General features: G+C 40.5%; 1 protein-coding gene across 1 annotated transcript in view; it reads left to right on the top strand.

Annotated features, from left to right (window-relative positions):
* The first annotated feature begins 1,082 nt into the window (after nucleotides 1–1,082).
* Nucleotides 1,083–12,174, top strand: part of ZC4H2 (zinc finger C4H2-type containing) — a 29,466-nt gene continuing 18,374 nt past the window's right edge. Inside the window, exon 1 of the mRNA XM_058712838.1 lies at nucleotides 1,083–1,246. Coding sequence (XP_058568821.1) covers nucleotides 1,194–1,246 — 53 coding nt within the window. The 5' untranslated portion in view covers nucleotides 1,083–1,193. The remainder of the gene's footprint in view (nucleotides 1,247–12,174) is intronic.

Here is a 12,174-nt window from a genome sequence, read left to right as displayed (position 1 = left end):
TCCACTTGGCCTCTAGAGTTACCTCCCTAAGACATCCCTCCAATCTTATCACTCCCATGCTTTGAAACATAAAATAATTTGGTATTATTTGGCACATAGTAAGCACTTAATAAATGTAAATTGAATAAATGTGTGCCTATATGATTAAGTCTAAACTTTTTAGTGTGATATTCAAGGTCTTTCATATTCTGGCTCCAACCCAGCTTTCTACATACTTTTCCCACTTCTCTTTCCCACCTCCACAGCCCATATATGAACCTTATACTTCAGACACCGTGGTCCACTTGTCCTTTCCTTTATATATATGTGTTGTGCCTTCTCCTGGAAAGTCTATCTTCCCCAATGGTCTGGCAAATTCTCCGTCACCTTTTGAGACCTATTTACATCTTTTCTGGTCAGGTTACACCTTATCCATTCCTGTATTATGATAGAACACTGCACTGTAATTAATGGGTCACCTTACAGGCTCTCCTGCTCCTCAAAGCCAAGGACCTATTTTTATTCATTTTTGCCTCCTTCATTGACTGGCACAATCTGAGCTCAGAATGGATTGAAGGCTGGAAGGAACTAGGTCACTCCCCCAGCTTTAGCAGCTACTCCCTCCTCCCCTGCCTCTTCTCCAACCCCGCCCTCCCGCATCTCCATCTGAATGCCAAAACCACTAATTCCCCTAGCTGCCACCGGAACACTCAACATCCCAAAAGAGAATTCTGCAGGGTTTCTCTCCAGCCCCAAAGCGCCCACTAATTAGCGACTGACTCCTGGTTACCTTTTGGGGATGAGTGGGCGTAAGGGCCCCTGGAGGGGTGTGAGTGAGTATGTCTTTTATCTCTCCAGTTGCCTTCCGGGGTATTTTTTTCCCATTCTTTCCGCAGGGGCTAGAGGAATATCCCCGTTCACTAGAATACCTCATAACCTTTGACATAATTATCTGTGACAAATTGATTTAAAATGTGGCTGCAGGAAGCGAAATAGGCATGTCTCGCTAGACCTTCTGGGAGTTGTAGTCTCGCTGGTCCTTGCGCTGCCTGGCTTCTCTTGGAGCTAAGAACTACAGCTCCCAGGCCTGCTCAGAATCCCTACCGCACAGGCTCAGATCCCCTGCCCGGAGGAGGTGGTTACGTTGTGTCTATTGTATCGCTGGACTTGTGTGTTTGTACATTTCTCAGGACGAGAAATTGAGAGTGAAAAGCATGACAGATGAACAAGAAATCATGTGCAAATTGGAAAGCATTAAAGAGATCAGGTAAGTGGAACGTTGCAGCGCCTCCCAGACCCCCTCGAAGCCCCCAAAATCCCCCGCTGCGGGAGGGAGCTGAGTTACCTATGGAAAGTATCTATTGTTAAGCTACTTGTGGAGAGGGGCTGTAAAGGAACCCATGCACGGAATTCAAGGATGGAAGGGAGGCTGGAAAGTGTCGGAACTGAGACTAGCAGAGAGAATGACCAACAGAGACGTCTCTCTTGCCAGTGTCATAGAAAAGCCAGATGGAGACACAGGGGGGTTGGGGGGGTTGTTGGTTCCAAGACAGCCTTTTTCATCTTGGGATGGGAGTTGGGGGACAGCATTCTAAAATCCATTATTTTTTTAGTGTTTGTTGGCTCCAAGGTGTATTTGGCTCCTTGCTTTTTAAGAGTCAAGATGTTGTTTGTTTGTTTGTTTGTTTGTTTTGTTTTGTTTTCAGTCTCCTGATCAACCTCAGGACCTGGAACTCAGGCTAGCCTTTTGAGAGAAAAGTCCAGTGCATTGGGGCTGGTGGTGGCTGCCAGGGACTGAGAGTTGGGGGTGCAGCAGTATCCAGCAGGCTGGGACTGGGAGGATGGCAAGCACTCAAGCACTCCAGAGTGTGTCATTTTTGCATTCACACACTCACCATCTTCTTCCTCTCCTACCCGGTGCTCCGTAAGGAGGATGGGATCAATGGAGACTGGGGAAGTGGTGGCTGTGCCAGAAAGTGGGAACTCAACTGCAGTTCTAAGACTCCAGAGGTGTAAGGTAGGCAAGCAAAGTTGGAGTTGCCTGTGTCCTGACCCTTTCTCTCCAGGAGCAGCATTAGCAAGGCAATGATGTTGTCCTTGCTCAGAACACAGTATCATCTGGCAAGTGGACTTCTTGGGCTTTCCTGCACCTACTATGCTTTGCCAGAACCACACCCCTTCGCCCACTCCAGCTTGGCCTGGGTTGGGCAGTCTCCCTTGAGTGTTTTCACAGAACCTGGGGAAAAGCAGCAGTGGGGGAGAGTGGATAGCAAGTATGTCCCTTTAAGAAATAAGACATTGGACCAAAAGATTTAACCCTTGGAGTGAATGCCTTAGGTGAGACTCACGCATATAGGCAGTGTAGGGAAGCACTTGAGCTTTTTTTATCCTTTGGACGGTCTGCATCTCTTCCACAGGGGTTTAAAGGGAAGGGAACTATTATTTATTGAGCACCTGGTGTGCCAAGCTCACTGACCCACTATTGCTTATTTCAGCAAGAGTCTGGAGAGCTTCCTACATCTCTTTTACAACTGGGAAAATGGAAGCTCGGAACATTTAAGTAGCTTTCCCAGAGCCAAACAGCTTGAAAATGCCAGATTTTGACAGGAACCCAGTCAATTTGTGTGCAGAGGCTCTGGTTTTCCCACTGTATCCCATGGAGGGTCCATGGGAAAGGCTGGAGAGGGGGGTTATGTTGCAATATTTTTCTGCAAAATTATAAGAAGATAGGGAGTGAGATACTTTGGTGTGTCAGAAGGCCAGCTATCATAATAACAATAAGCTAATAACAGCTAATAAGAAGCTTAGGTCTGAAAGTGGGAGACCTAGACTTTTACTGGACTTTAAAGAAACCTCTGCCCAACCCCAAAAGAAGGTACAATTGAGAGCAAGGGAAGTAACTCCTACCAGTGGAGAATACATGGGGAACCTCTACCCTTACCAGTATAAACCAGGCATTCTTACCACTAGCTGGGATGGGTACATCAGAGGCCTACAGAAAGGGCTGAAGTCCCACCAGCAACCAGCAGTAGCAAGGAGCCCCTTGCAAACCTGACAGTTAACCAGGGGCCCAGTGGAGAACCTGGACTTATACTGATCACTTCCTACAAAACAAACAAAACAAAACAAAACAAAACAAAACACATGTCAGGTCTGCAAAACCAAAAGATTTAAAAGAGATCTATTGTCCAAATTTAATTTTTAGATAAATCACTTGCCATACCAAGATTATCAACTTAAATGACAAGAGAAAGTAAACACATGCCAACATTGAGATGACACAGATGTTAGAATTATCTTGCAAGGATTTTTTAAAATATAATTTGTTGTCAAATTGGCTTTTATACAATACCCAGTGCTCATCCCAACAAGGATTTTAAAGCAGCTATCATAAAAATGATACACTAAGCGATTACACCACACTTAAATGATTAAATTGAATATCTCAGCATATAGATAGAAAGTCCCAGCAAGGATATATAAAACATAAAGGAGAACTAAACAGAAATTTATGAACTGAAAATTATTATGTATGTGTACACACACACACACACACACACACTCACATGCACACATACCACATACATACATACATATTGGGGGCATACACGTCTAGAATTGTTATATTTTCTTGGTGGCCTCACCTCTCTTATTATGTAATATCCTACTCTGTTCCTTTGCTCTGAAATCTGCTTTATCTGATATTAACATAGTCACTTCTGGATTCTTTTAATTCAAGCTTCCATGTTATCATTTCTTTTTACTCTCGTCCTACCTTTATCATTATATTTGAAGTACATTTTTAATACACAGCATATGGTTTGATCATTTTTAAAAATCAACTTTAAATTGTATACATATATACAAATACACACACACACACACACACACACACACACACACTGAGTGGATGGGCTCCACAGCAAGATGGGGAAGACAGAGGAACAAATCAGACAATTTAAACATCAAACTATAGAAATCAAAATCCAAACAAAGGAAAATTAGATTCCAAAAAAATAAGATAAAAGAAAGACTTAAGCACAGCCTCCAGACCTGTGGGACTATAAAAAAGATCTAACATCTATGTCAACAGAATCTCAGGAATTGAGGAGAAATGAGGACTATGAAAGTACTTGAAGAAATACTGGCTAAAACTTCCCAAATTGAGCAAAGGACTTGAACCTCCAGAATCATCAAGCTAAGCAAACACCATCAGGATAAATGTGAAGAAATTCACACCAAGATACATTATAATCAACCTTCTGAAAACAAAAGGCAAAGAAAAGATCTAGGAAGCAACCAAAGACCAAAGCAACCAAACAACACCTTACCTATACATTCAGGGGGAAAAAATTAGAAGACAACAGATTTCTCATCAGACATTGACCAGACCCTAGCGGGAACTGGCACAACATTTTCCAAGTGCTGAAGGAAGAGAATCATGAACCCTGAAAGAAATCCTGGATGAAACCCAAAATCTTATGTCCAGTGATAATATCCTACATGAATAAAATGATTAATTGAGTAAGACATTCTAAAATGAATTGAAACAGGGAATTTATCAGTAGGAAGTCTACCTTATAAGAATGACTAATGACTAAAGTAGGTTATTTGAACACAAAATAAACAGTAAAAGGACTCTTGCAAGGAAGAACACAGTGAGCTAAAACATGGGTAAATACAAGAAAAGTTTTTTTCTCTTGAGTTGTCTGAATTATGTTTGATGATTGGATCAAAATTTATCTCCCTGTCTCATGTAGTTCTCCGTGTACATAGAGGAAATGTTTAAGACATTCATGTCATAAATAGGGGAGTGTAAAGGGATGTAAAAGTGGGATGATGTTTGTATATTTCACTTGAGCTGATAACAATGATGGCATCAGATGACTGAGATAAATTATGCATACATACTGTAATAATGAGAGGAAACACTAAAAAAGCTATACAAAGAGATGCACTCAAAAACATAGATAAATCAAAGTGGAATTTTAAAAAAATGTTCAAGGGGCTCCTGGGTGAATCAGTTGGTTAAGCATCTGACTTCAGCTCAGGTCATGGTCTCACTGTTCGTGGGTTCAAGCCCTGTGTTGTCGACTTAAGCTCAGGTCATAGTCTTGCAGTTTGTGGGTTTAAGTCCCATGTTGTTCTCTGTGGTGACAGTTCAGAGCCTGGAGCCTGCTTCAGATTCTCTATCTCCCTCTCTCTGCCCCTACCCTGCTCGCACTCTCTCTCTCTCGCTCTCAAAAATAAACATTAAAAAAATGTGCAAGTCACCCATAGGAAAGCAGGACAAAGAAGAAAAAACAAAAACTAAAACCAGAGAGAACAAACAGCACAAAATAAAATGGCAGCCTGCGGCTTAACATACCAATAATCATGTGCATATAAGTGGTCTAAACACACCAATTAAAAATGGATTTAAAAAATGATACAAGCATATGCTATCTATAAAAAATGCACTTCAAATATAATAATATAGATATGCTGACAGTAAAAGGAGGGGAAAAGATACCATGGAAACTTGAATTAAAGAAACCAGGCATGGCTGTGTTAATGTCAGATAAAGCAGATTTCAGAGCAAAGACAAATCCCAGGAACAGAGTGGGATATTACATAATAAGAAAGGGCCAAGCCACCAAGAAGATATAATAATTCTAGGTGTGTCTGTCCCCCAAATCATTTAAATTAGCTTGCTTTTGACAACTTTACAGTAATATACAAAGGTTACATCACTTGGTTTAAGAATTTAAAGTGGGGAGAGTACTACAAATATTTGATGTTCACACATAGGTAAACATGTATGGGAGGTGAAGAGAAGGAGGGAACAAAGGAAAGGGAAGAAAGAACTGGAGAAAGGAGGTAGCATATCTGTTGATCACCTAATTTCAAAGCTCTTGGGTCATTTAATATTCAATCTTCCTAGTGGAAATCTGGTAGGAATTATTTTCCCCACTTTACAGTAAGGATACTGAGGCTCGGAGAGGTTAGGTAACATATCTATGGTCATACAGCTAACAAAGGGAGAGAATATATCCTATTCACATGGCATATGCATTTAAAAAAATGCTGATAATCTGATTAACCATTATGCAGTTCTTTAACTATTCTCAAATCCCTTGAAGGTATGAGCAGAGCAGCCTATTTTGATTAAAAACTAACAATAATGTTGTTTCTAAGCTGAAGTAGCAGTGATGATGGCAAGCAACATCAACAAAAAACCTGATTAAGACAAGCTGGAAACTAGACAGACTCCCCAGGTGGAGGCCCAGCAAAAAGTACATTCATACTCAGTGCTCATGTATACCAACAGCAGAATTTGAAATAGGAAATGCCTCAGGAATAGATTCTTCCACCACAGACCATTTCTCACTCGTGACTCTGACCATGTGTCCAGCCTTGTCTTTCCTCACAATCCCAACCACACAGCAACACTGTGCTCCAGATCACAGACCCCAAATCTCACACTGGTCTATTTTGCTCACCCAATCATTAAGCTTTCAAGTGGTGGTGAAAGAGCACACAGATATGTAGAAAGGGGAAGAGGAGAATAGAACAAAAAAGGGAGATGGAAAAGGGAATAAAAGAAATTATGAGGCAAAGTGAATGCAGCCACCACTAGATGAACCAGAGCACACTAGTACCTCTTTGACATGCCCATTCCATTCATGCACACACATTATACTCACCCATGCACACATATCTATACACAATGAGCTTTCCCCACTTAAAAAGGGAAAACACATTTTGGAAGTATATACAGGTATACCTCATTTTGTGCTTTGCAGATAGTGCATTTTTTACAAATTCAAGGTTTGTATCACCCCTGCATCAAGCAAGATTTTGGGTACCATTATTCCCATATCATTTGCTCACTTCATGTTCCCATGTCATATTTTGGTAATTCTTGTAAAATTTCAAAATTTTCACTATTATTATATGTCTTATGGTGATCTGTGGTCAGTGATCTGTGATGTATTATTGTAATTGTTTCAGGGTGCCATGAACTGCAGCCATATAAAATAGTGGACTTAATGAGTAAATGGTGTCCATTCTGACTTCTCCACTGCCCAGATGTTTTGCCATCTCTCCCCATATCCTTGTGCCTCCCTATAAAATGAGATACATCAATGTTGACATTAGACCAATTAATAAACCTACAATGATCGCTAAGTGTTCAATTGAAAGAAACACATTTCTCACTTTAAATCAAAAGCTAGAAATTATTAAGCTTACTGAGGAAGGTAAGTCAAAAGATGAGACAGGCCAAAAGCTAGGCTTGTTGTGCCAGTTAGCTAAGTTGTGAATGCAAAGGAAAATTTCCTGATGGAAGTTGAAAGTGTTGTTCCAATAAACACGTGAGCAATAAGAAAGGAAAACAGCCTTGTTGCTGATATTGGGAAAGTTTTAGTGGTCTGGATAGAAGATAAAACAAGCCACAACACTCCCTTAAGTCAAAGCCTAATCCAAAGCAAGGCCCAAAAACTTTTAATTGTTTGAAGACTGAGAGAAGTGAGAAAGCTGCAGAAGAAAAGTTTGAAACTAGCAGAGGTTGGTTCATGAGGTTTAAGGAAAGAAGCATTCTCCATAACACAGAAGTACAAGGTGAAGCAATAAGTACTGATGTAAAAGCTTCACCAAGTTATCCAGAAATGTTGCTAAGATCATTAATGAGGGTGGCTACACTAAACAATAGATTTGCAGTGTTGATGTAACAGCCTTATATTGGAAGTAGATGCCATCTAGAACTTTCATAGCTAAAGAGGAGAAGTCAATTCCTAGTTTCAAAGCTTCAAAAGACAGGCTGACTCCCTTGTTATGGGCTAATGTAGGTTGAAGCCAGGGCTCATTTACCATTCTGAAAATCCTAGTGCCCTTAAGAATTATCCTAAAGCCACTCTGCCTATGCTCTATAAACAGAACAACAAAGCCTGGATGAAAGCACATCTGTTTACAGTATGGTTTACTGAATATTTTAAGCCTACCACTGAGGCTACTGTTGAGAAAAAAAAAGTCCTTTCAAAATATTACTGCTCACTGACAATGCACCTGGTCACCCAAGAGATCTGATAGAAATGAACAACTAGATTAATGTTGTTTCTGTACTTGCTAACACAGCATCCATCTGTAGCCCATGGATCAAGGAGTAATTTCACCCTTAAGAAACACATTTTGTGGGGCACCTGAGTGGCTCAGTCAGTTAAGCACCCAATTTCAGCTCAGGTCATGATCTCACAGTTTGCGAGTTCAAGCCCCATGTTGGGCTCTGTGCTGATAGAGCCTGGAGCCTGCTTCAGATTCTGTGTCTCCCCCTCTCTCTCTCTGCCCCTCCCCCATTCGTGCTCTGTTTCTGTCTCTCAAAAATAATACATAAATGTCAAAAAATTTTTTTTAAAATAAATACGTTTTGTAAGGCTATAGCTGTCATAGATAGTGATTCCTCTGGTGGATCTGGGTAAAGCAAATTGAAAACCTTCTGGAAAAGGTTAACCACTCTAGATGTCATTAAGAACACTCATGGTTCATGGGAAGTGATCAAAATATCAAAAGTGACAGGAGTTTAGAAGAAATAATTGCACCCTTATGGATGACTTTAAAGGATTTAAAACTTCATTGGAGGAACTAACTGCAGATATGGTGCAAATAGCAAGAAAACTGGAATTAGAAGTGGAACCTGAAGATGTGACTGGATTGCTGCAATCTCATGATAAAACTTTAACAGATGAGGAGTTGCTTCCTATGGATGAGCAAAGAAAGTGGTTTCTTGGGATGGAATATACTCCTGGTGAAGATGCCATGAAGATTGTTGAAATGACAACAAAAGATTTAGGATATTACATAAATATTAGTTGATAAAGCAACAGTGTTTGAGAGGATTAACTGCAATTTTAAAAGAACTTCTGGGATAAAATGTCACCAAACAGCATCACATGCTACAGAGATATCGTTCGTGTAAAGAGTCAGTTAATATAGCAAACTTCATTGTCTTGTTTTAAGAAATTGCCACAGCAACCCCACATTTCACCAACCATCACCCTGATCAGTCAGCAGACATCAACATCAAGGCAAGACCCTCCACTAGCAAAAAGATTATCATTCATTGAAATGTCACATGATGTTTAGCTGTTTTTAGCAATAAAATATTTTTAATGTATGTACATCTTTTTTAGACATAATGTTATTGCATACTTAATAGACTACAGTACAGTGTAAACATAGCTTTTTATGTACTAGGAAACAAAAAATATTTGGCTTTTATTATTGTAATATTCATTGTATTGCAGTGGTCTGAATCAGAACCCATAATATGTCAGAATCATGCCTGTTTTGTGGTGTGAAGGAGATTCTCTTAAGTATAAGTTTCTGCTCTGGGTCCTCTTTTTTTCTTTCTTTCATCCAGCTATACTCCTATGGCTTGAAATATTACTTTCAAATCCCCAGTCTCTACCCCCTAGCATCCTTCCAAGCTTCAGCCCAATACATCCCACAGCCTCCTGGACTTGTCCACCTGGTTGTTCCACATATGATGCTTACATTGGCCAAATCTTATGACTTTGTTTCCCCCTACCCCAGTCCAGGTACTTACCCTAAAGGTTTAGTGCCATTATTTTCTGAATAGTTACCTCAGATTGAAACCTAAATGTCAGTGTTGCTTACATTTTTTTTTTTATAACTCATCTCTGATGTCTTAGTAAGTCCTATTGTTTCTACATTTGCCATATGGCTCAAATTCCTGCCCCATTCTCCATTTCCACACTTACTGCCCCATTATGCCTTCATCATGACTGTCCTGCGTTTTTGTAATGTTTTATCCATTTGTACCTACAGAATTACTTTCCTGTCTTCATTCTCCTTCCCTGTCTTCAGTGCCATCCACATTGCTATAAGAACTGCCTTCCTAAAGTGCTGGTGTTACTGTGTTATCCTTCAAACACATTTACTGACTTCCCATTGCCTATAGCAATTCTTTTTTTCAAAACACAGGTCATGAGCCATATGTTTCATGAAATAAATTAGTCAGTTTCCAGTAACATTTATAAAACCTTTTTTAAAAGTAAAATAAAGGGGGGCCTGGGTGGCTCAGTAGGTTAAGCGTCTGTCTTCATCTCAGGTCATGATCTCGCGCTTGTGAGTTTGAGCCCCGCATCAGGCTCTGTGCTGGCAGCTCAGAGCCTGGAGCCTGCTTTGGATTCTGTGTCTCCCTCTCTCTGTCCCTTCCCCAGCTCACATTCTGTCTCTGTCTCTGTCTCTCTCTCAAAAATAAATAAACATTAAAAAAATTAAAAAATAATAAAATAAGATAGAAAATAAAAACATACATTACATAAGAAATGGTAGGTGTTCTTCTCACAAACTTTTGTTTTCAAGTTTTTATCTGTCTATGTGTGTATTGAGTCACAATATGAAAATCATTTCTTGCTGTAGGTCATTTCTTACTGTATGTCTACTGGACCGCTATTTGCCTACAATTGTTATATTCATGCCCCCCCCCCAAGGCTGGCCCAGGCCCATCTTTCCAATCTTATCTGCTACTACTCCTTTTCATTCAACCTATCCTTTATCTACATGAATGTTCCTTGCTCTCTCACAAATTTTCATTCCTGTAGGCCTTTGCCAGTGTCAGTCCCTCATTCTTGAATTCCCTTCCCTCATTCTAAGCCTGTAGGTCCTACTCTTTTTTTTCAGGGAAGACCCAGAACAAACCCTGCCTCTTATTCAAAACCTTCCACATTCCCCAGTCCAAATGGATCACTAACTTTTTGGGCTCCCACAAGGAAACTTACAGAAATTTATTATTCCACTCAAGTTATTCTGCCTTTTGATAAAGTTTTGAATTGACATCTCCTTTTCCTTACTTCATTCAGTCATTGCTGTGGCAGCTTCAGCAGGTTCTTCTGTCACCTGGCTTGAGAACTGACACATCCCCAGTGCTCACTCAACAGTTCATCACAGGAGATCTGGTACCTCTGTGATTTAGGAATGGGCAAGTCAAGCCAAACAATGCCCATCACAGGAGAGAGAATGGAGAGGAGTTGACATTTGATAGCTGTAATGAAGTCTTCAAACTGAACTGTTCTAAGATACCTGCTTTTCTGACAGTAGCTGTTTTCCCAGATTAGCAAATAAATATAAAATGGAAGAACACTCAGTATTTACGGAGTGTTCTAGCTAGACTAGAGTAAGCCAGAAAAGCTGGCTCTTTTTTCTTCATTAAGTGACATTTACCAACCGCCTGATCTGTGTTATACACCAGGCTGGGATATTCTGTGGGAACTATTAAGATAAATTAGACCTTCTCTCAAGGATCTTAGAATCAAGATGAATAGCTCTGATCTGTCTCCTGAGTTCCAGACTCACATATCCAACTTCCCACTTAACCAACCCCACTGAATGTGCCACTGGCATCTCAAACAGGCCCCAACAGAACTTTCAATTCCACCCCCATCCCAAATATCCCCCTTTCCTAGTCTGCCCCATCAGTAAATGTCACCCCAACCCAAAATCTGGAATCATTTTTTATTCCTCCCTCTCCGACTCCCTACATCTGAAGCATTAGTTCAGTGACTATTAAACATTAGCATACCGGTTATGCATCAGGCTCTACCTGCTGGACCCTTGAAACAGATTGCTGGGTCCTGTCTCCAGAGTCTGATTAAGTAGATCTGGGGTGGAGCCTGAGCATTTGCATTTCTCACAAGTTCCTAGGCAATATTGTTACTGCTGGTCCAGGGATCACACTTTAAAAATCACTGCATAAGTAAGACCTGGTGGGCTATACGTATATAATATATTCTGGATCTGTCCATTTTTTACCATTTCCTTATCAATAAATCTGTGCAGCTTTTTTTTAATCCATCTTCACTAGCCAATATCTTTACTTGATCTGCCCATCCTCAAGTCCTACAGGTCCCAGATGTCCTACCCTGCTTGTTGTGTGAGTGTTGAGGCTAAGCAACCTCCGAAGTTGGATGAGCCTGTCACATCTGGTCCAAGAATGGATGTTCCATTGCCTTAGAACCTCTCGTTCTTTCTACCCTTCTTCTTCCACATTAGCCAGCAAAAAGCCATTGGAAAGAAGTCAGCCAGCTGAATGTTTTTATTTTGACTTGGGATTCTGTCTGGATAGGCTATGGCCTATGGAGGTCAGGTATCCTTGTTTAACAGTTAAGTAACACTGTGGCCCCAGTGACTGTGAGA

This window comes from Neofelis nebulosa, chromosome X (assembly GCF_028018385.1).
Source record: "Neofelis nebulosa isolate mNeoNeb1 chromosome X, mNeoNeb1.pri, whole genome shotgun sequence".
NCBI lineage: Eukaryota > Metazoa > Chordata > Mammalia > Carnivora > Felidae > Neofelis > Neofelis nebulosa.
This window is presented reverse-complemented; position numbering and strand designations above follow the sequence as displayed.